This window comes from Platalea leucorodia (assembly GCF_965183815.1).
Source record: "Platalea leucorodia genome assembly, chromosome: 3".
Lineage (NCBI taxonomy): Eukaryota > Metazoa > Chordata > Aves > Pelecaniformes > Threskiornithidae > Platalea > Platalea leucorodia.
The window spans coordinates 76,486,443-76,511,603 of record NC_138825.1 but is presented as its reverse complement, the minus strand read 5'-3'; the positions used below and the strand labels follow the sequence as shown (position 1 = coordinate 76,511,603).

General features: G+C 44.0%; 1 protein-coding gene across 2 annotated transcripts in view; it reads right to left on the bottom strand.

Moving 5' to 3' along the window:
• CDK19 (cyclin dependent kinase 19) overlaps positions 1 to 7,485 on the bottom strand; it is a 134,445-nt gene extending 126,960 nt beyond the window's left edge. Inside the window, exon 1 of one of the 2 annotated variants that reach the window (XM_082306396.1) lies at positions 7,210 to 7,485. Coding sequence is in view for 1 of the 2 variants with exons in the window: in XM_082306395.1 (XP_082162521.1) it covers positions 7,210 to 7,337 (128 nt within the window). In the remaining variant the exon portion in view is untranslated. The remainder of the gene's footprint in view (positions 1 to 7,209) is intronic. The other variant, XM_082306395.1, reaches the window with a different exon arrangement.
• Positions 7,486 to 25,161: the final 17,676 nt, after the last annotated feature.

Sequence of the window (25,161 nt, the reverse complement as noted above, 5' to 3'; positions counted from 1 at the left end):
AACCTTATTTTACAATGCAGAACTCGGCAGTTAAAAATAGAGGAGAAAGACTTGGGTCAGAAGTCATCTATGCAAATCATGAGCTTGATTAAGGCCACAGAAGATGCAAACACACCCTTTCAGTAGGTATTTTCAAAAGATATGGGAAAATTTAATGTTACTAACAAATCTCTAGTGAAATTTGGTTAGAACATTCCACAGAAATTCTGGTTATTCATGCAAACACATCCGCAGCACTCTGAATCACAGCAATTTCTGGGGGTTGGGGGTTTTTGCTGGTTTTTTGTTTTGTTTTTAAATCATGCATGATATGAAAATACTCATCTTGAAAGTAAATTTATGAAAGAAACTTTACAACACTTCTACCTACAATACAATAGATTAGATTGGATGACCCAGAAATACACCAACATATTAACTTTCTGCGTCAAGTAGTTCACATGAGAAGTATTTAGCTTCTGACCTTCTGTTCTACCTTGCTTTGCACCCTCTTACCAAGTGGGGGGCAAAAAGGAATCTCATCTTCCTCCTCAAGCTCTGACTTCTTTTTCCTGCAGCACTATTAGAAAACCCTTAACCCCTCCACTCTGTAACAGGAAACTTCTTATCCTCTACATCTCTTTAAAAAAAAAAAAAAAAAAAAAAAAAACCACTAAATCTTGAGAGGTTTTCCTTCACAGCTTATTATGGGCTAACTTATGCACGAGTCTTCCTCTGCAAGCTTGGCAAAAATCTTCATCTGTTTCTCTCTCAAACAAACGCAACCTCTTCTACATCTCATCACCCACACTCACCTTCTTTCTTCCTCAAGCTCCTACCACCACCACCACCACCACCACACCTTTGTGCTTACCATAGTAGCAAACAAAACACCAGCTGAATGCCGTACAGCTCACTTCCGCACTTGCTTTCAGGGAGAGTAACAGAAGAAAGGACAAAATGGCCATGGGAGCTATTGCAAGACCATCGCAAGAGCCTGTGGGAAGAACTAACAACTCCTCATCACCACTTGCACTGTCCTCTTGGGCAGGAAGCAGAGCCATGGCATGGTTGCACCAGCAGCTCTCAGAAAGGCACAGTTATGAAATACTAACGAGCTCTTCCTAGATTGGGTTTTTTATTAGAATGCATTGTAGGCAACTAGTTAGACAGGTTTGGTTTAGTTCTGCTGCTCCTTCTCACATATTAAGAACACTCAGTGGTAACAAGTATTTTCAGGATGCGCAGGTAAATCTAGTATTTAGGTTTACTTAGCTATTGAGAGATTATAGCGAGGCATGAACACCTTCAGCCAAACACCTTCAGCCATACACCTTCAGCCGTTCTACCTTACTCAAGACAACAAGTTTCATCAAGAAAAAAAATACATGAAAATGAGGAGCAAAAACAGCTTTTCAGATACTATCATTGGTAGAGATTTTGCTGCAGAGAAAGGTAATTGATCACAATCAAATAGATTGCTTTCTGACTTGGGTCAATATTGCTGTGATTTAGCGTGTCACAGGATTACGTTAGTAAACAGCAACTACATCTGAAAACTCAAATTACTTACATTCAAGACAATGTCATATAGAAAAAATAATGAGATGCAAATACATAAATCATTATAGACTATCAAATGTCTTACAAGTACATACTTGCATTGGTACATAACATTCCAGTTTCACATTCAAGAGAGTACAATCCTCGCCACATCAATGAGTTGCCTCTCTCTTAACAGTAAATGTAACTGCAGTACACATGTACCCAATCCCCCTGTGATTTTACCGCCAACGTAGTTCATTTGCAGCAGTTAGTCAACCGGAGTGCAAGTTTCGCTTCCTCACACATTCGTGCTATACGACTTCAGTAATTTAAGTTCTGCAGAAGAGCAATATAGGGAGTACACAAAGTATTCCAATACAAATACTGATTTAAGAGAATAAGCAGATTACCTTGGCCTCTTCTACGCTTAAAGTTTTCTACCAACACCGTGACCAGATGTAACCTCTCAACAACATAACGATATTAGCAGAAACCCCAACCACAGCAAGTGGCCCCAGGAGAAAGCCTGTTTTTCCACCAGAGCCATGCCTCACAGCACGCTACTTTTTCTCTCTTAATCAATATTTTTCCACTTCTGCTTCAAACAAACAAGATTCATCAAATAAAAAAACTAAAACAAACAAAAGGTTACACGGCCAGGACCACATCCAGCATTCTAGGTTAGATTATACGCTCGGCTACGTGCTTCCCCTTCCTTTCTCCTCCCATGCCCTTCCCCTAACTTTCACTGGACTCTTGTGTGGACTTGGATGCTGTAAGCACGTCAGATCTGCGTTAAGAACTTCACATTAATGCTTCTGCACACCAATCTCAGTCCAAGGAGGAAAACTTTAATTACAAGCTTACAATATTCAAAAACGGGGGGAAGATGATTTCATTTGTCTCCCCTCTCCTATGCCTGTACTTTACGGTGGTGTTTTTGGACTTGCATCACTGTTGCCCAATTTCCAAAAGAGAATTCCGTATTTGGCAGCAGCTAAGGTGAAGCCTGTTTTATACCAATTCTCTTGTTTGAAAGTTACAGATACATTAACAACAAGGTAATCTGACAAGTTACAAATACTGACTTTCTTTTTAAAAAAAGTATATTACTATATTAGCATATAAATCTACATGCTTCATTCAGCTGATACATTGTACAGTACAGGGCAGTGCTAAACCTTTTATACTTGCCAAAGAATAACACGGCAGGAGGGTCTGCAGAGGCAGCGCCTGTTACTGAGCAGGCAGCGAGCCTGGGAGCTGCCCAGGGTACAACTCCTGGCTCTTCCGCTGCCATCATCTTGGAAGCTGACCACTTTGTATTTCTGTAATCCCCTCCATAACAAGATTAAAAAGCACATACCTGCTTTTTAAAAGCTGTTTTGAAACACACAGATTAAAAAGAAAAAAACAAAGCTGTTTGTAATTTTATTTTAATAACCTCTGTTGCCCAAACCCAGGTAGTGAGTAAAAGAAAAATAACATAGCCATAGCGTGCGAGAAAGCAGCCAGCTCGATTGTTTGTTTAAAGGTAAGCAGAAGCAGCAATAACTAGGAAGGTTTTATTCACATGAAGATTTCAGCTTTCACAAGTGTTACATCTGCTGTCGCTGCTGCGGAACGAAGAACAGTGGCCTATTTTCTACTTGACTTGTGCATCCCATTATTCCTTGCGTGCTCCTGACTAACCAACAGCGGTATCTTTTAAGCTTGCTGACTCATCCAAACATCCTCCTGCAGGTGAGCTGACATCCTGGTGAAGGAACAGAAATACTTTGTAGTGGCCTGAACCAATATATTGATCTTTCCCGAAGAGTAAAGGGAAATAATTCAGGCATATACAACAAACAGAATTTCCAACCCTCGCTTCATCCTAAAAATTGCCTCCCATGTGATAAGGAGATAGAGGAAGTGAAACAACTAAGCTCAACCTCATGGCTTAAACTGTGATCAAAGAAGCAGCAAGGAACATAATGAGGAGAGGTAAGGCATGAAACTAAAACCTAACTTTCCTAACCATGACTGGAAAAATTTCATTCTTTGTTTCACTGGACAAATGTGAACAAGTGTTCAAAAAAAAATGCCAGCGAAAGTCAACATGACGTTTTGTGGCAGTACACACACACATATCCTAACAGATTTTCCAGCTACATAAAGAGCTAAAAACTTAACATTGACAACTGAGTTGCAGTCATGAGGCTTATATTACCATTTCCCCCCTCAAACCCAATGGTCCAGTTTTTGTGTACACTGAAATAAACCATTAGAGAGCTTACATAAAGATCCCTCTTTTCTAGCCCTTCTGGACCACAAAGATATTAATGAAAGTTTTGTAAACCCAAGTGCCTAATTTAGCTAAATGCATAATGCAGGTAATACCACTAGACCTCATCAGAGTACACAAACACTACTGAAGTAAATGGAAGCTGTGGGTGCTCAACATCTTTAAAAATACGCTCGTGCAGTGCATGCAAATGTCACACCAACATTGTTCAAACCTGACTGCCTATTTAAAAAAATACCCAATTTTTAACTTTCATAAAAAAAAAACCAAACAAACAAACACAAAAAACCCAATCAGCTCACTAGAAACATGCCCCAATGATATTCCACTCTAGGCTGAAAAAGCCAAACTAAGCTGTTACTTTGTTGAAAAACTGTTTTTATGCCCAAGCCATTCAGGGAGATCTAAGCAATACAACCACTTTTTTTACAAGCATTTTATCGAAGAGCTTGCCAAGCTCTGTATAAACACATTTTACTATTTCATAAAGTTTATATGCCAAGTTTTTGAAACACGAAGCGACAAGATCTCAGTGGAATTTCTGCAGAGCTACAAGGTTCTTATTGCCCTCAGCCTCCTGAGACTGCAAATTGACTAAAAGAAGCAAGTAGCCAGAATCTTTTTCTTCTATACGGGAATGCCTTGCAAATTTGAAATACTGAAACAGTCTCTATGATCGGCCAAAGAAGAATTCCTTTACATAAGACTCAAAATCCCCCAGTGATCAGCGCACTATAAATATGCATCACTGCTGGGTTTCTGTCGCCAGCACTGGAAAAAGTTTCTCTCCGTCATTAAGGACCTCTTAATGTTAAGAACTAATGCTAAATATCCTCCACCCTGCAGAGATATTTTAGCTAGATATTTTCATAAGGAAATCATCTTATCTTAACGATTTAGGTTGTTTTCTAATTTTTTTCTAACTTGTTCACATCTTAGTTTCACCCAAGGTCCAAAAGTTTCACAAAAGCTACTGAGAGTGAAGTCACTAATGCCATAAAAAGGAAAACCAAAAAAAGGGAGAATAACCCAGTTTCCAAGCTTCATGAAGTAAAACCTTGGAATATATAGTACAGTTACATTTGTGCCATATTATATTGCATTTCAATCTATCCGACTGCCTACTGAAACTTTGCACTTCCTTTTACCAGTTACTTTGCTTATGGCTCAAGGTCTCCCTTTGATTATTCCTAGCTCTGACACATGAGCTATCTTTTTATCGTGTTTACTGTTGCTTTACTACCCATTTGCCTTTATAATACTATTATTATTGTAGAGAAGATTTTGAAGACATGTCCTTTATGGTGCTTTGTAGCATCAATGTAATTCTTGCACTGGCTCTCCATTGCCAATGATGGAAATGAAAAAGATAAGTTAGAAACAGACATCAAATTTCATTTTTTTCATAAAACAGTAGACTTCAGCTCTGCCTCTTTTATGCTGTTCTTACAAGCAGTAATTTTAGGATTACTATACCAAAGAACAGCAAAAAACATTTAACCAGCATTTTGGGTGGTTCTACTATCACTTCCTCTCATAGATCTCATATAGATATATAAAATATATTAAAAAAAAAACAAACAAACACAACTACTAAACACACAACTATTAGAAGAGCTCAGTGGCAACTGTAATATGCAGAAAGGCTTTAACATTTCCTTTTCAAGTTAGCTATGCTCCAGTATTCTTAAGGTTGCAGAGCAAGCTAGTCAGAACTAGAGCTCGTTTCCCAGCATTTAATCCTCCACATGAATTAGTGTGCTACCTTTCAGTTATTAATCACTTGATACTACATCCTCTTAACTCAGAGTTTAAATTTTCAAGACACACATGAATGCAATTTACTCCTACAAAAAAAAAAATCCCTGGACTTCTCTATCAATCTAAAGCAGCAGCGTTCCATTAACCACTTCCAGAACTTTATTTTAAAAATTGCCGTTTTTCCATATTCAGTCTTTTATTTTTCAAAGTTCCAGTTGCCTAGAATGGAAGGCTATTAATCTTTGATTTTCTGTTAGAAAGGTATCACCTCCGATTTGCAAGTGTATTTTATCAAACTTTACAGTATGCTTAGAACACGTCTACAAACGCAGTCCGTGTTTGTGCAGTATTCACACGCCACGGTGAAAAAGTGCTTAATGGCTCTTCTGAAAGAAAAGGGTTGTATTCGGAACCTGCATCAGAGCCTCACTCGGGCCTCAGGACTGCTCCTCTTCAACGACCGCAAACCAGCCAAGCAATCCCAAATTGCAATCTGAGCTCCCCATTGCTCTCTTAACCACAGTACAGTGAAAATGGCATCCGCGGGACACCTATCCCATGGTGCCAGCTGTCTTTTCCCCAAGGAAAAGAAGGGAGCCCTGTTTAGCCAAGGTACATGGGCTCAATGGCTAAATGACCTCCCTGGGTCCAACCCGCAGCCAGGTATTTGAGGACAGGGACAGGTATCGGCGTCGGGGCGGACGGAGACACATCTCCCGCACACCTGGGCGCGGGTACTGACAGAAGCCGCCAGCTCTGCCGGGACGGAGCCTCCCAGACACACCGCCAAGCCAAGCCGAGCCGAGCCCAGCCAAGCCCAGCCCAGCCAAGCCCATCCCAGCCAAGCCCAGCCTGCCCGGTTCCGGGTTCAGCAGGGCCCCCGGGGCCGGGGCCAGAGCAGGGACCCACACGTTCCCCGGGGGCTCCCCGGGCAGATCGGGCCCACCGGCCTGAACGGGAGAAGCCGGGGAGGGGCGGTCGGTAGCCAGGTGCTGCTCGCATCAAACTTGCTCGTTTTTCCAATCCCCTGCCGAGTTCTCGGAGCGGAACGTCAAAGCACGAACGCAGCCACACAAAAGATGAAAGCGATGACGTGAGACGCGGTACGAAAACCAAAGGCGATCCCAACGGCACAGCCTGCTGACACCGCACCCCCCGCCCGCTGCGCCGGCGGGGCGGGGGGGGCAGAGCGGGACGCGCCACCGGGGCCTCCCTCGGCCACCGCCGGCGGAGCGCTGCCGCGTCCCGCGGCCGGCAGGACGGAGGGCACAGGCGGGGGACGGCGACAGCGGGGCGGCGGGCGCAGCCGCGGGGCAGAGGCGGGCGGGCGCGATCGCCTTCCCCTCACGCCACGCCAGGGCTCGGCGAGCAGCCGGGCACCGACCGGCGGCCGCACACGCACCGCGCCGCAGGGCCGCGGGCCGCCGCCGCCGCAGGGCCGGGACACACCGCGGCCCGCTGCCGGCGCGGGGCGGGGGCTGCCCGGGCGGGCTCCGCGCTCCGGCTGCCAGAAACTTTCCGGCGGCGGCCGGCGGGGAGGGGAAGGGAAGGGAGGGCGCCGGCGCGGGGGGGGGGGGGGTAGGGGGAGCCCCGCCGGCCGTTGGCGGCGCGGCCCGGCGGCGCGGCGCGGCCCTTACCCGTCCTTGCGGCGGGCCTTGTAGACGTGCCCGTAGGTGCCTCTGCCCACTTTGCAGCCCTCGTACTCGAACAGGTCCTCCACCCGCTCGCGCTCGGCCGCCAGCTTCGACTTGAACTCGTAGTCCATGTCTCGCCCATGGGCGGGGAGGGACGGGCAGGGGACGCGGCGGCCGGATCAGCACCCCCGGCTGGCGGAGCCCCCTCCCGGCGCCGCCATTTCCGGGGCTCGGCGGGGGCGGCGGGCGGGCGGGGTGGGGGGTGGCCGTTTGTTTTTGTTTTGGTTTGGGGCTTTTTGGCGGGGGGAGGGGGTGCGCTCCGCCGCCACCCGCTTCAACTGGGCTCCTCGCGGCGCGGCGCGGGGGATGCCGGGAGTCGTAGTGTGACTGCGGGAGCCGGCCCCGGCGCCGCCGGCGGGAGGCGGCGGCGCCAGAACTACAACTCCCGGCATGCCCCGGGCCGCCCCGGCCAGGCGGCGTCGGCGCACTTCGCTCCCCGGGGACGCCGAGCGTTTCGGCGGCCGCTGGGAACTTGCTGACTCTTCACATTGCGGGGTAGAGGCGGGAGCGGCGAGGACGGCCGGGCCCGGTGCCTCTCGCTGGGAGGGAGGGAAGGAGGGCGGGCGCCCGCCCGGCCGCCGCCGCGCCTCACAGCGCGCACCGGGCTGCGGGGCGCCGAATAGTGCTGCAACTTGTTTATCTCGCGAGCCGCCACTCAAGGCCCCGCCCCGCCTCCCTACTGAATGCTGCTCTCCGATTGGCCGCTCTCGCCCCGCCCCCGCGGTGGCTCGGCCGCGGGTCCCCGCCGCCGGCTGCGGGCGCGGGTGGGACCTCGCAGGCGCTGCGCCCGCCGCCGGCAGGGGCGCGGGCCGAGCCGAGGCGGGCCCGGCCCAGGAGGGCCCGGCCCGGCGGCTGTTTCGAGGCAGCGGCCCGAGCCCGGTGGGGTTGCGGCGTTGGGGAAGAGCCCCTGCTCGCTTGAAGGGCGGGGGCGCGGCCCCGGGAGCGGCGGGGGCCGCTGCTCGGCCCGCTGACGAGGGGCGCGCGGGAGCGGCCGTTGGGCCGCGTCCGGTGGCGGCAGCGCTCGGGCCCTGGCCCGCCCAAAGCAAACAGCTCGGCAGCGGAGCAGCGGCCTCCTCCCCGTCCCCGTCCCCGTCCCCGTCCCGGGTGTGCCGGTCCGGCGGGGCCACGCTGCGGGCCCGCGCCCCTTGGGAGCCCAACGGGGAGCGGGGGGGGGGGGGGGGACACGACCAAGAAAAACGAGGAGTAGAAAGCTGGAGTAGGTGGGGGTTCCGTGCCCGGCGTCGCCTTTGTGTCGCTGCGGTTCCGTGACAGAAACGCGAATTCTCAGAAAGCGGCTAGAGGTAGCCAGGCGCTGCTAAATAAACTCAATTTTTCGTACTAAGGATCACAAGGGCAGGTTACAGCGTTGCCAGTCAAATACTAACCCGGGCTTATCGATGAGGCTTTCTGATTTGATAAAGCGTAAACATTTTTACACAAACAGGATGCTACTTTCAGGTTCAGATTTCACGCTGGGTGTTTTGCGATCATAGAAATATTTCGGCCTTTCAAAATTATGTCTCGGTCTCTCTTATTCAGGGATTTCTTTGTGAAAAACATCACTCTCTGCAAGCATATTTGCATTATGGAAACACCACGCAGAGCCAGCCAAATACCAAGGTTACATCCTGTCATACAAGCAAGTAATAATCCCTGCCTTGTGTACTCGACCTTAGTTTATAACAGTCAGCAACAAGTGAGTGAAACAATGCAATTAGAGAAGGGAAGAGTGAAAACAGAGGCTGTCCATGTACAGAAACCATCTCGGTTCGTCACCTGCCCATCCAGCATTAGTTACCTAAATGGAAAGTTTCTCCGCCGCCTAACACACGCTGGATGGGAGGGGTAGCGGAGGTGGTGAGAAGCTGTCGTTGCTGACAAAGCAAAGGGAGGGGTCAACTGGACTACAAGGTGAGGTACTGTATATGATTACTAGTGCATAGCTAAGTCGTGAGGGCCTAACCAGAAGTTTGTTTCTCAAGCAATGGCAGAAGGAGTGTAACCATTTTGAAGTGACTGTTTCTTCCAGAAGGCAATAGATGATTCAGAATTTCCCTTGTGCCAGGTAGCTAACAACCGAAATTCTCAGAAAACTTCATCACTCCTTTGCCAAAGTAATATTTTCCAGAGAACTACAAGTGCTTTTCTCTGCAGTTGCAGATATGGATCTTTCTGAACAAGGCCCGATCATGAGCTGGCAGATTTCCTAAACACAGGAGAGAGAGGACCATTGATCTTTCAGTGTCAACATTAAAGACATTCGCTAAAATTAGAGCTAACCATTTAAATTTTGCAAAGCATTCACATCTTCGGTCACCTAATAATCAAAGCCAACACTGAGAAGAAAGGGACACAGACTTAAAAAGACAAGCGTGTAGCTGTAGGAGGTTATGCTACCCAGACGTATTCATCCAATCTTAAAGTCACTAGGAGTAAAGACTACCTTGCTGTTGGTAATAATAAACTCTACAAGTAGTTCCCATTGCCCTCTTTGACCAAAAAAATAGCTGTTACTGCCCATTTTCATCACTAAGGCTTTTGTTTTGTACTCTTTCAATTCCACCATGTGATGACAAGACTGTCTTTTACTATAATTCATTGTACGTCTGCACCTCCGGTGAGAGGGCTAACGGCACCCCCACCTACGGAAGCTCAGCTAGGCTGGCATTTGTAAGCCAAAGCAGCTTAATTCCCCTCTGCCCTATACCGTCCCCAGCTCCCTAGCGTTGCAAACAGCCATTTTATTCTTTCTTCCATAAACTGATTGTGCTTTGCCAGTAAACATTTTGGCCCTCCCTGCTGCTACTGGAAGGCTGTCTGAGAGAAACCTCTCTAACAGCTGGAAGCCTTCTTAAAATTTCAAACCTTCATTTGCCTGTGACCAGTCCACATCCATCTTTTCTTCCTGTGCAAATACTGTCCTGAAGTAGCCTTTCCCGCTCTCCTGTGCATATCCCCTGCCAAAAGTATTTATAGACAGCAATCTCATCCCCACACAGCCTTTATTTTGCAGGACTACACAAGCCGTGCTCTTCTCATCCCCCTCGTCAGCCCCTCCGCTGGAAGCTGGACTGGTACAAAGCTGGTTCTGGAAATCGCAGAATGTGATCTGTGCCCTGCTCCCTTCTCTCATGACACAGCCCTGCTTCTAGTTTCTGAATCCTTACGCCGGCCACATAAAAGCCGTTAAAAGCACAGAATCAGCTAAGCAGCTCCAAGCGTAGGCCAGCTCAGAGGCCGGTAAAGAACGAGGCTACCTTCTCATCTGAAGCAGAAGTTTTATCGATTCATAGTTAAAAGACGGAAGTGGGCATGTTTATCTCTTCTTGAGGTTGGAGCGCATGGTAGGATTCCACTAAAGATGGAGAAAACTGTTTATGTGGGCACACGCGGTCAGGCCTGGTGGAGAACAGCTGCCTGGCATCTCCTCGCCAGGTGGTTCCCAGAGGAGGAGCAGCGGTGGGCAGCCATTTACACAGCAGAGACGAACCTTTGGGCATTGGCAAATGGGCCGAGAGAAAGAGGCAGAACAGTGCTGTGACATTTCCATTGCTCTTCCATGTTAGTAGAATGGTTGTGATACCGGTAATACATATTTAATAGCATTCACATTTTTTAAAAGTGTTTTATTAATTGTATTATTCACTTCTAGTCAGAGGAGAAATGACTGTAACTTTTTTAATATGTAATGCCCTATCATTTGTTAATTGTGCTGATGCAGAAAGTCTGAGTAGCCCCACCAAAGAAAATAGAAAATGACAGGCTTGCAGACTGCAAGCACGATTTTTTCAGCCTGCCAGCCTAACTGAAGATGCCGGGTTGTTGCTCGTTAGAATCACCATTTCTTCCAAATCTCAAGTCACTGCAGTTAAATAGTGCCCAGACTGTTGGAAAGAAAAGGTGTTTCAAGCAAGACTGAAAGTTGAGGAATTGAATATTCTCAGCAGTTCTCTAAGCAATTCTCCAAGACAGATAAGACACGAATTTCTAATGTAAAAAGGAAGAATTTGGTCTTTAACCCTTCAACCTCGAGAAAGTGACACACACAGACCATTTTTCTTTGCAGATTGCCTTGCGCATAAAATACACTTTTATTTTTTTTCCAGCTTGTCTTAACTTCATTCCCTGACTTAGTAAGTTGTCTTTTCGGTCATAGGCAATCTCTTACAGTTTTCTCTTCGTGTATTAGTGAGACCAAAAAATATGTGGTGGGTTTTTTTCAATTTTTCTAGGCCACATCTGAAAGTAGTTGCACCTTTTCTTAACTTACTCTCTTTGTAAGCTTTTACTTGTTAATCCAGTGGGAAATTTTGGATTCTTAGGGATCAAGACAGCATTTTTCCAGTAGATCTTGAGTGGGGCATTAATAAACATATACAAACAGTGTTTACTTATGTCAGTCACATTTAAGCTGGTGTTGCTTCACTTACTTAAGAGTGGAAGGATGCATCTCAGAAGTCTGTGGAATAAGAGAAAAATCAGAACGAACAGAGGTCTCACATGAACTGTATTATCATCTCTACAGAAGCAGAGAAAAACTAACAGTTCTATTCCAAAAAATGTAGAAATATACTTGGGATTTTTAAACATATTAGTGTAAGAGTGTGAAGAGGCTAATGAAAGTGGAACAGCATGTCAGAGGATTTCTAATAGGGATAGATTAGAAAGTTTTTCACTGGCTGTAAGTTCAGACATTATCATTCCCAGTAAAACTGAATTTTGGAATCTTTTATGTCAATTAACTTCTAATCACCTATAATAAAAGTATTAACCTTATTTTATATATTTAGAAAATAAAGTACATAACTAAGGGGCTCTATCAAGATTTTACAGTAAATCTAGAGAGTATGCTAGGAATGGAAGATGGGAGTCCTGACTTCTGCTCTCATGATATAATTATTTGGCTAGCTCTGTTTCTTTTTAATTCATTTGTATAGTATCACAATCCAAATAGTACTAAAATAGAAACCTTGTGCTGCTTTTCTTGAGTATAATCCAAGAACCTGGTCTCAAAATAGGCTGTACTGCTTTTCACCATGTTTTTTTTTCCTGAGAAAAAGAAAACCCTCACAAAATCACAAAAGCTATTCTCTACCTTCTCTTCACAGACTGGCAAGATTGACCAATTACCTGACAAAAACAAGGGAATTCAGCATTCAGCAACTAAAAAACAGTGGGAGACAGCAAAGTGAAATAATTCTGCATTGCACAGTGTGCCACAGTTTATCATTGCGCTACTACGACTCAACCTTATCGCTGATGAACTAGTGTAACCACGTGTGTATCTTTCGTGGCATATCCACTTACTGCCTGTGAATCGTGAAGCAAGATGCATGAGCTTATTTCGTTTGGGATACAGCACGCAGTAGAGCGGGCTCGCTTCAGTTTGTCAGAGAAAAACCAAAAAGCCAGAGGATACTATTAACTAATGCCATTGCATTCACATTTGAGAATCAGCATGACAGCTGGTTCAGAGGGCCAGCCAATACCTCCAAAGCAGAGATTTAGAGAAAGCCTTGAATTCTAAAAACGTAGAAATTGCCCATAATTATGGAGAAAGCATAAACTCTAATTCTGAATATAGCAGCCCACAAATTTCATACTTTGGAGCTGCACAGTTGGTGTAACTGGGTTTCCTTGGCTTTGTTGGCGTACATGGTTTCAGTCTACCTGCATCGTTGGCATCCTCATGCCAGCGCCACCATATTCCACCTACTCTATTTCCTTGCCGGTCATTAAAGTTTGCAGAAGCTAAAATATTTCTAAACTTCCCTGTAGAATCCACTGATCTTTTTCCATGAACTGGGAAAGATGGTAGGACGTAATAAAAAGGGAAAGATGTTTCTTTAATTATCCTTGAAGTATATAAAGGAGAATACAGCAAAACTGCACTGTCTGACAGCTTTCTGAAGTTAAATCCATTCCCACAGAAGAAACACAACTGTGCTAAACAGATAACCTGAACCGTATCAAGCTCTACTGTTATGTTTTCAACTTTTTCCATTGGATGTAATAAGTTTTATACCACTGTACTGGCAGAATCCATCCTAAAGACAAGCTATGGCTACAGAACAGTAGTTCATGACAAGTCTATGGAACATATATAATTTATATATATAGAACTATCACACTTCAGTGCTGCTCCTAGCCAAATAGATTGCGATGGCCTATTACAAGTGTTTTCAACAGCAAATGTTCAAAAGGGCTTTAATAAATCATCTTTGTGTGGGAAACATAGAACAAGAAATAACAAACTTCAGTTGTACCAAGTGAGATTTATATACAGGAAGACCTTTGAGTGATAAAGACAGTTACATACTGAAATTGTCTGGAGTTACTGTGTAATCATTAGACTAAAATTAAAATCATTAGATATTTTTAAGAAAAGGTTAGATAAATCTCTGTCAAATTTTGTAGGTAAGGTAGCATTAACATGATGAGGAGTGCAGCTAGAAATTACATGTCTGTCTTTGTTTTTCTTTCCAGCTTTGTTTTTCTTTCCAGCTTTATTTCTCTATGACTCTGTTATTCTATATGACATGAGAAGGAGCCTCCTTTCATGGACTAACCAGTTAAAAGACAAAAACCAAAAGACAGAAGTAAACCGTGAGTTTTCGTGGCAGAAGGGTTATCCCACAAGCACTGGTACTTAAAAGCTGAGCTGTTCACAGTACGTAAGTGAACTGGGAAAAGGAATGAATGATGATGTGACAACATTTGAAGAACATATCTAATAATTCAGATCTAAAGCAGGTTGAAAAGTACTTCAGGAGGCTCCAACAACACTGTGTGTGAGTAGTGGTAGTTGAAAAGCAGTGTTCCGAAGTGCAGCGTAATGCACGTGGGGGAAAAACATACAGACATGGACTCTAAAAGCTTGTATCAGTCAGGAAAATGTCTTGAAGTCACTGTGAGTAGTTCTCTGAACAAAAGTTCAGTGCTCAGAAGTAGTTAATAGGACAAGAAAGGTAAACTCTTCTAGGAAAAGGCTAAGAAAACAAACAATAAACAACAATTATAGTACTGCATAGAACTGTGATGCACTGCTTCCGAATTGCTTTCAGTTCTAATTACCCCGTCTCAAAATCCATATAGTAGGATTACAATAACATTCAGTCTTGGATAACCAAAACTCAGAAATATGAAATGGCAAAATGATGGGATGCAAAGACATTAGCAGCTATTAAACACAAAATACTGCCTCAGTCTTAGCAAGTCTGCAGGACTCCGATTACTGGAAGCTGGGAAGGCATACAGAAGGGATTATTGCTATCTGCTTGCCCTTTTCTTATACTCTTTCATTGTGTGCTAGATGGGCCGCTGGTCTGATCTACTACAGCCATTCTTATGATCCTGTGAGGATAGGCTAAATAAATTTGGATTTGTTAGCTGGGAAAATAAATGATGGGCGGGGGGGGGGGGGGGGGGAGGGTGTGATAAATGATAAAAAATAAATTGCTTCAAAAGACAAACTTTATTAATACTGTGTCATTTGTGGCTATTACGTACCATGGTCCAGAGGAAACTTCCAGCTCAGGAATTCACTACAACACAGTTTGTTAGAAGCTGAGAAGATGTACTAACAAAAGAAATGAGGAATCCAAGAGCTGAATCCCTCCTGCCTGAGAATGATTTTGAGCTTTGTGAAACTATGGTGGAATTAGATTTAGGAAAACCTAAGAAGAACTCGTACGCTGAGAGCATCAATATGTTACTGACATTCCAGTTTTATTTCCACTCTAATTTTATTATTTCCTAACTCCATCCGTGCCTCAGTGGCAAAATCCTAAATTATCTAGATTCCAGAACTGTATTTACAGCCAAATAGGAAATGACAGCATCGGCTGCTGGCTCACTATGCTGAAGAAGTTGAGCAACTCTGAGTTTTAAAAGAAAGCCAGATGGTCTAATGAGAGCAGGAACCAGGACTTCCATTGTCCTGCATGGTTTTATTTCTTTTGGGACCAGGTTTTCTCTCTGTAATGCAAGGCAGAATATTTCCCCATCTTTAGGAAAACTTCTGGATTAAAGTATTACTAAACCTATCAGTTAGCTTTACTAGCTATGTCCATCAACTGGTAAAGAATTTGCAGTCAGCCAAATTTCAGTCAGCCTGAAGAAAAGAACTGACCGAAATCTTTTTATACTTCAGCCTATGGTCTTGCCACTACAACTCAAAAAAAGATTATCCTGAGACAAATACCTATTGTTAATGCCATGTACAGAGAAGACTAAGCACTGCCTGTTGAAGAAAAAATCCTTTTAAACCCTTGCCACCAGACCTCAAAAATTTTATTGTCAAACCCCTACAGTGCTTCTGGCTGGATAAAGTATCAAGGAGAAGGTGGCTATGACTTTGGCCTCACAGAAGAGGCAGAAATAAGAGTTGATGCAAGGGAAATACGGGGATGATGCATCCATAGACAATCACTAGCTGCTGTTACTCCAGAAGGTGAATGCCCTTGCTGCTGAGTAAGACTTCTTATCTTACCACTAGCTTCTGTGTTCTCCTCTCTCCAATTTTACACATAGACATTCAGCAAAATTAAGGCAATCAAAAGTATTCAATTAATGCATCTAAGCTGAAGTACTTCCAACTGCCGTATTAATGTTTCTTTGAAGGATAAGGTGCCCTTGGTTCCCTGTAGCCTCTGATAGTGTATTGTGTCTGGTTGGGATGGGGTTAATTTTCTCCATAGCAGCCCGTATGGCACTGTGTTTTAGATTTGTGACCAAAACAGTCTTGATAACACCCCCGTGTTTTAGCTATTGCTGAGCAGTGCTTGCACAGCATCAAGGCCTTCTCTGTTTCTCACTCTGCCCCCGCAGCGAGTAGGCCGACACGAGCTGACCAAAGAGATATTGCAGGCCATATCACATCATGCTCAGTGATAAAACTGGGGGGGAGTTTTTGCAAAGTTGCCATTGCTGGCAGACTGGCTGGGCATCAGTTTGCTGGTGGGAGGTGGTGAGTGCCTTTTCATCACTTGTTTCTTTTTCTTTCTTTTTTTTTTTTTTCCCCCCTTGACTTATGAAACTGTCTTTATCTTGACCCATGCGTTTTTCTCGCTTTTGTCCTTTCGCTTCTCTCCTCCATCCCACTTCAGGGGGAGTAAGCGAGCAGCTGGGTGGGTGTTTAGCTGCTGGCCAGGGTCAAGCCACCACCAATAGGAAGGCTCTGAGGAAAGAATGAGAAGGAAGTGGGATGCATCTCACTAGGCTAATCGCTTTGTCATGGCTCTCATTTTCTACTCCGTATGTGGAAATTACCAAATCCCTATTACTAGGGCTGCAAAAAGTCACAGTTCATTTTCTCCTTCCCATCTACTGGTGTCAGCAAGAAGGCAGTATGGGTCTCGGAAGGATTAACAAACTGATAACAGTTCCTGTTGCGTGAACCAACCAAACAAAATGTGCTGCTTCTTCCAACCACGAAACCTGTGTGTGGCTTCTGCAAGAGCTACACCATATGACAGATAGCAGGCAGCGCAAGTACGGAAGCTCCTGGACATTCTGTATGTCCAGCTGTCAGAAAAAGCAAACAAACAGAAGCTGCTGAAGCCAAAATTACCCTGTCACCTTGGACACAGCTCTACCCTACAGCAGAATGCTTACCAACAGCCTATAATGTCATTTTACAGAGTTTGCCCTCTCCTTCGCGTGATGAGATGTCACATGAACTTGAGCTTTCATCTCTCATCTTCCTCAGTCTGAAACTGTTGTGTTTGATTCTGCACAGCCACAGTCTGATATCATGACAGCCAAACCAAAATCTTTCTCTGACTGAAGTTTTCTTACCATTGGGTAAACCTATGGCAGAACAGGCTCCTCCGCTAACCCTGTGACTTCTGAGGAACTGTAGGAATTTGGATTCTACAGGTGCATGAGCTTTTCAGGACTGTCTGAAAGCAAAAAAACATGGAAAAGTTTGGGGGTTTTTTTGTTATCTCAGAGTAAGGAGACAAATTTTAGGGAGTGAAGTTCATACACTCTTTGAATCAAATGGAGCTTCACTAGTAACTTAATGGAGCCGTGTTTACCCCAGAGTCTGTTCCAAGCCTCATTGTTACCATTGGAAAAATGACATCATATGTGTTTCTGTTCTTGTGTCTATAGAGTAGGAACAATAATATTTAGACATCCTTAATAGGACTATCTCAAATCTAATCGGTAACTTTGGACACTCTGAGTATTAACCATTATTTTATTGTTAGTACCTTATTATTGGAAAAATGATAGTTGCTAGTGCAAACAAAACGTTCTTCATATAACCTATTGAGTCCATCACTTGCAATGGATTCTTTGGTATAAGACGAAACACAAGGAGCTGTAACTTTAGTATGCTTGTTATAGAAGCAAGCATGCTTGAAATAGAAATAATTGTGATATCAGTGGTAACAGACACAATAGCAGTAGACTAGCATCAGATTACCAAATTGTTCTCAGTAATGAAATCCTGAATATTCTATGATGTAGTGAACTGGATGCTTATGGAAAAGAAGATAAACTAATATAATGAAAATTCAGTTAAATGGTGACTGTTGTGGTGGTTACACTAAGAATCCATTTTGGGTGCCAAGCTCACTTCAGTCAGTTTAATTTTGATGTGTTGCTTTTGACTCAAGTCATTCCCAGGTAGAGATCAAGTTGTGCTGTTAAGAAGTGGCATAAATGAAGCCCTGGCTTCTTTGGATCTGCGTCCCAGTCTCCGTCCTTTCCCGGAGTCCGCAGGTCGGGCTCCCTGCCCATCATAAATCTTCCCTTCCCCCAATGTCCACAGCTCCCTCTCCTGCCTCCCAGCTACCAGCTGGGTGAGAACCAAGGGGATGTGGCTGCTTTTGAGCTAGGCATGTGCTGGCTGCCAGCAAACTAAACATAATAAATAACCTTTGAGCTCGGGCAACAACCTGTCAGTCACGGTAATAATTTGAAGGAAGTGGTCTTTCCTTTACTGAGCTGTTACGTTTCATGAAACTTGGAGGAATTTCATAGCCTGAAGTTTTCTATTTCTGCGTCAAATGTAACTGAAATGAACTCGTGTGTTCAAAAGATATTAGAGAGGGTCTGACAAGATTGGTAGGCAAACAGCCCATCACCTAAGCCCCAATTCCTGAGGCTTACAGTCACAGAGAAATGCCCGTTGATGATATAATAGATACAATTCCCAGTAGTTTATAAATAAGGTTTGAGGACAGAAGGTCTGGGCAATATGCAAAATACTGGTCTCGGGAGTTCCCATACCATTTACAACATTCAAGGGGAATCTCCAAAGCCATTTAGTCACTTCACAGCAGAAAAATCTACAGTTGTTTTGATTTATCAGGATTAATACAGAAGTTAGTAGAGACCAGGATCACATTTCAGGAGCCAGAACATGAGTCTTTGTTAAATGTCTCTGCTCCAGCAGTTAGGCACCATTTCCCAAACATATAAAATTGTAGCTTGTTGTCAGAACCTGGGGGGGGGGGTTATTTGTAAATTAAAAAGAAAAAAAAAAAAAAGTATGCATAGGTCCGTACTATACAACCCTACTGAATGAAAGATTTTCACTGCCTTTAGGACTTCGTGCATATGAAAGATGTTCTACTTGAACATCCACAGATGAGAATCATATGCTGTGTACATGTCAGTGTATTTTCTGCCTTTATTAAGTGCATTCTTTTTTCACATTTCCAACATCCTAGACTGTATTCGACTTAAATTCAGATACAGAAAGAACTGGGTTTGGCACAGTGCAGGTAATACGATACCTGTTCTAAAGTCTGATAAAATTGCATGCTTTCTTTTGTGGGTAATCTCTTTTCCTTGATATCACTTAAGTATTGATACCACATGTCATCTTTATCCCTCCTAGAACACATTAAAAGTTGGGGGGGGGGGGGGGGGAAGCCAGGCATCAAATTCACCTTGATATGACTTTGATGGAAAGAAGACAAAGACATGAGCTGAACTCAGTGGCGTTACAAATGAATTTATTTCTGTCTGTCAATAATTCACATTTCACTGGAAGTATGTCAGGTCACTGCAATGGTAGAAAAAGCCATCTAGTGTCAAAAAGGTGTTTAAGAAGAACTTAATGCCTGAAAGCAATCTGGTGGTTATACCAATTCTGGATGAACTGAACATAGAGGAGTAAATTTGGTAAATTACTGATGAGCAAACAATATGCAGTGATTATAGCTTGTATTGGTCAGGTAGCAGGACACATCATATGCTTTCACAGAGGAAGGAGGTAACAGATGTGCAGAACTTCTCTGAGAAACAACATTGGAAATAAAGATAAAAGATGGAGGAAAGCCCCAGAATATGGGGAATTTGATTTCCCAGCTCAATCTGGTCATGCATAAAAAGCAGATCTAAGTGCTGTAAAATCCCCTTCAGGAGCTCTTTCCTACATAGAGAAGCTATATGGACTTAATTCAAGTAATATTAACTAAACAAGTTCAATTTTTGTGTGTGGTTTCTCTTACATTGACCTAGAATAATTTTTATCTGTTTGGTTTTTGACTATACATTTCGATCATAAGCAGAGATTTAAGTTTGCAAACAGTTGCTCCATGCGGAGTCGTTACTACCCCCAGCCCTTCATCACTGACCTTTTGCAAAAGGCCGTTTCCACCCACTCTTCTGCCAGCCTGCTCCCAAACGGGTCCCTCGGTGCCGGCCAGGCTGGTGAACGACATCCAGCGAAGCGTCCGAGGGGCGAGCCAAGGAGCACCTACACAATTCCTGCCGCTGACGGATGCGGGTGCAGTAACCTGCTGCTGGATGATGACGAGCAACGAGACGCCCTATCTTCGCCTGTTCCAGCTATTTTGGGGAGGAAACGGCAGTCTGCTGCCTGGCTGATGGCCACATCGGTATAAACAGATCTAAACCATGCTAAAACCTTGACTGCACACAGCCTTGGGTACTATGCTTGCTATATTGATTTGGAAATCAGTACTGCTAACCTGGTAACCCCCTTGTGCAAACATATTAATAATATTCTAAAGGGTTTTTTTTTTTTTACTGATGTGATATTCCTATAAATTTAATACAATAAGTTATTTTATCATAATCTACAGCAGGAAGTTGTGTTGCATCCTGAGCCAATATATAAGCGCAAAAGAAGTATCTTCTCTTTATCGACGTCTTCTCTTTATCAACTCACAAGACCATTTTAATTTAATCTTATCTAATTACACTGTAATGTAAAATAGTGCAATTTTTAAGTAGGCCTAGGAGGCCTTTATTAGCCTAATGCAGCAAAGAAACACCAAAAAAACTACTGAGCAGGGCCAAATGAAGCCGCAACATAGATGGGAGGAACGGGCTGTAAGTTACTATGCTGTTCCCATGCTGTGTGGCATGGAGTGTGCCACACTGAGGGGTGCTAATAGCCCCCAGCTGTAGCCAGGTCTCGTGAATGCCCATTTGTAGCATTTGAAAGGATACAACTTTGTCCTGGTTTCAGCTGGGATAGGGTTAATTTTCTTCCTAGTAGCTGGCATAGTGCTGTGGTGTGGATTTAGTACAAGAATAATGTCGATAACACGCTGATGTTTTAGTTGTTGCTAAGCTCTGCTTACACCAGTCAAGGACTTTTCAGCTTCCCGTGCTCTGCCCGGTGCACAAGGAGCTGGGGGGGGCACAGCCAGGACGGCTGACCCAGACTGGCCAGCGGGCTGTGCCGTACCGTATGGCGTCATGCTGAGCATACAAAGCTGGGGGAAGAAGGAAGGGGGGGATGTTTGGTGTTATAGCATTTGTCTTGCCAAGTAACCATTACATGTGATGGAGCCCTGCTTTCCTGGAGATGGCTGAACGCCTGCCTGCCGATGGGAAGTAGTGAATGAATTCCTTGCTTTGCTTTGCTTGCATGCACGGCTTTTGCTTTACCTATTAAGCTGTCTTTATCTCAACCCACGAGTTCTCTCACGTTTACTCTTCGGATTCTCTCCCCCATCCCACCGGGGAGGAAGTGAGCAAGCAGCTGTGTGGTGCTTCATTGCTGGCTGGGGTTAAACCACGACAAACTTGAAACCGAGTAAAACAGCAGAATAAATGGATAACTTCTGATATTAAAATTCTTCATTCTGATTCTAACTTCTGATATTAAAATTCTTCAGTCCCAACATTGTGTTTATTACACAATATATTTCTAAATGATGCTCCTTATTTAAAAAATACCTTCCTTGAGAAACCTACCCAGAAGTCACACTATGTGCAAATATATATTGAATGTATAATACATAACATATTAAATTATTATATTTTTCTAATCATAAGATTGCATTAACAGGGGTAAGGCTGCTTACCTGCTTTGATTCTTCTATCTGTACATTCGCTCTGTGGGTGTGCTTTAGAGCAGTATTGCATGTTGTCAGTTTTATAACTGGTGAATTATTGCCTGAAGCGTAACCTTCAGGTGCAGTCTAGCACCATGCTAAATCAAGGCCAGGCTGGATGGGGCTTTGAGCAACCTGGTCTAGTGGAAGGTGTCCCTGCCCATGGCAGGGGGTTGGAACCAGATGATCTTTGAGGTCCCTTCCAACCCAAACCATTCTATGCCTTCTGCATGTTTACACACCGTCGTAAGGGTCTGCGCTTCCCTTTCAGTTCACCTGAATCACAGAGTCCTCAGAACTTACCGTCCTGCTGAGTAGAGTGAGATGTAAAGCTATGTACACACACAACAGACCTGGAGAACCAATACTTGCAGGTAAATAATGCATATTTGAGCACTTGCCAGTGCCTGTGGCCGCGTAGTGGGCAAGTAATCCCATCCTGTGGCTGTCAGCCACCCAAGTCCCTAACAGAGTGAGAACTGAACGCCAGCCTTCCCAAAGGCAGCGTCAGAGTTAGAGACTTCAGAAGTGGCTTAATACTTGGTAAAAGCTCCACCTAGGCACTCTACATGTCTTAGGAATGCAAATATTTTGGAGCACTCTGATCCTGGTAGGAGGTTCCTTCTTTGTAATCTTGTAACAATTCCAAATCCAATCATTTTATCCTGTGGGACAATTTCTGCATGAAAATAGCAAAGTCAGATATCTTTCTTAGTCAGAGGATTTGAAGCTTAACTCATTCTGAAAGCTCCACTGTAATTAATATAAAAAAAGAAAGAGCCTGCTAATATAAAAAATAGCAAGCCCAGCATATGCAGGCAAGAAGCTTAATTTCTTGATTTAAATCATTTAGATACAGCATTAAAAAAAAATGTTAGATCAGACATAAGAGAGATCGTGCATTAAGACATGAATCTATCTACTTTTTCTAGCCAATGTTCAGTTTACTGGAATAAAAACATTTTTACAGACAGGTACCAAAAAGAGGTGGCGGGAGCTGATACTCTGGTAATGCCTGGGATATTGTGTAAGGGTATCCCAGAGTAGAGGCAAATTCTGGGACTGCACACTGACAGCCAAAATAATTATTTAATCCTGCTGGAGTTAATGGGATTACCACTACCCTTCCCTATTTTTCCTTTAGAATAACCTTGCATAACAGAGAGAGTTTGATGGAAAATGTACACATCTTCCCAGCTCAGGAATCAGAAATCCGTGAGAAGGACCCTGAAGCCAAACTACCCCCGAAGCAAAAAACCAGTGCTTCCTGTTAGAAGTCAGGACACAAAGAAAACTCGACGTACACCCTGTCTCGGAAAAGGTTTGACAAAACATGACTCCATACCGTTCAGCAGCTCAAAACAAGTGGACCATTTGGTACTCTGGGTGGGTAGGCTGCAGCAGGTCCCATTGTCGCTGCACTTTCTTGCATAGCAGAGGTCACCTTGCACCATCATCCTTGTTGACAGAAAATAAGGGAGTGGTATATCCTTTTTTTTTCAAAACAGATGATCTCAACTCCTGGCACAGAGCATTTGATTGCATTTCTCAGTGCCCTGAGTTCAAGCAGATCAACATGTGGCTGTGCTGTACCAGGGACCGCAGACCCTGAGCCTTCAGATCTGCTACTGCTACTGCATTTATGCAGAAAATAAGGGAACGCTCAGCAGCTGGCCCAAGGTGTGTCCCTGACAGACATAAATACCTTGTACCTGTTTGCAAAAAGGCTTACATACTGTGTTAAATCAGTACAGGGAGGGACATGCCCCAGAAGAGTTAACAAACCCAATGCTCAGAGCACCAAATTTATGCAAAAGCTTTGTCATTCCTTGAAAGAAGTCCCGTTGGAGGTAGGGTTTGACAGGAAGATAGTCTGTCATTTAACTGACAGGCTTAAGGTGTTGTATGGAAGCCAGTTGTGACTTCCAGAAATTTAGCATGAAATCCAGAGAATCGGGTATTTGTTGTCTCTATTAATTTTTGAACCAATGTAGCACCTAAGCTGTGTGAAGGCATATTTTTAGAATGGTTTCAACCTTTGTATAGTCCCTCCATTATCTGTTGCAATTACATGGCAAAATTTAACCAGTCTCGTACTAAGAATGCTACTTTTGTATTATGTTTATTACATTATCTTATATACTGATAATAATCATACATACTCTTGCTTTTTTTATGCTGGTGTTTTCCATTAAATGCACTTGTGTCATTTAAAAAAATCAATGGCTGTATTATCTTCAGATTGCCTCATGTATTGTGGCACTGTAAGGAACTAGGTGTTGGAAATAAAATGTTAAGCCACCCAGAGCCACTGCAGTTAATCATATTTAACACCTGACTAAACTGGGCTCACCCAGAGCTTTTGGTAGGACTGGGAATAAACAACCCTGCTCAAGTAATTGTGTTGTATTAGGTGAGAGCCCATTAATAGCTGCAGTTTCTGTTAAAGCTGGATGTAATTCTAAAAGCCAAAGGCCCTGTTCAAGTTTAGGAATATTTTGTACCTCTCATTTCTCTGGTACAGCAGGTCTTGGGAGGGCCTACCATTTATTTTTCTATGAATGACCTACAGACAGACAGACTATTGATCATGAATCTATTTGCTTTTAATTAATATATCATCATGAGAAGCATATGAGAGGAAATTGCAGAGAGTACGCTCTGCTGGTCGACCTCCATAGCGATGCCATAGCACCGAGTTGCTTTTTATTTATTCTCTTGAACCTGTAATGAAAATGTACATACTCTACCACAATTCAAGTGTTACTTTTGTCATATTTACCCATATTTCCACCACCAAACTGATGTGAAAACTCAGCTTTTGTGTTGCCTGCATAACATAATTCCCCCAAACAACTCACGCTTGAAATGGAACAAAAGACCCACCTCTGAAGAGCAAGCAGAGAGCAGAGTGTTAAGGCAGGGCAGGCATCAGTGTGGAGAGCCAGGGGTTCTTTGAAACAGGGTGGGATTAGAGAGAGATTCCCAAAGAGTCAAGATGAGTACAGCAAGGAAAGGGGACAGGAGCTCAAGAATGTCTGCATTTTACTCTAAAAAAAGGTATGCTTTTTCCTTTGTGGCAATGCTTGAACTTGACTTTTTTCTCTTAAAAGGAACAGCCTTTTCTTTTCTTCTGTGGCTTAGCATAACAAAGAAACAGGCTTTTAATGGTAGCTTGCTTTTCTTTGGCTTTCAGACAAGGGAAAAATTCTGATTTCCTCAGACTATGTATATTACCCATAGAAAAATGGCCTTTTTGTCCTCCTGGATCTTTTTTGATCCCTCTGCTTAATTTTCTTAGGTTCCCATGCTTTTCTTATCTTCACTCTGTGAAGATCTGTCCTTGGACCGTCCCAGTCCATATCGTCGGGAACCTGCAACTGTGCGTACCTGGGCCTGTGCCACTGCTGGGGGCAGTGGTGCTTCCTGTACCAAGTTTAACACTGACTACGCTGTTCCAGTGCTCATGCTTTAAGATCCCCCGTATCAGTTCCCCCTTTCATAGGACCCACAGGCAATGCCCAGCAATTTAGCATCCCTGCAGCAACGCCTTTACCCAGAGCAA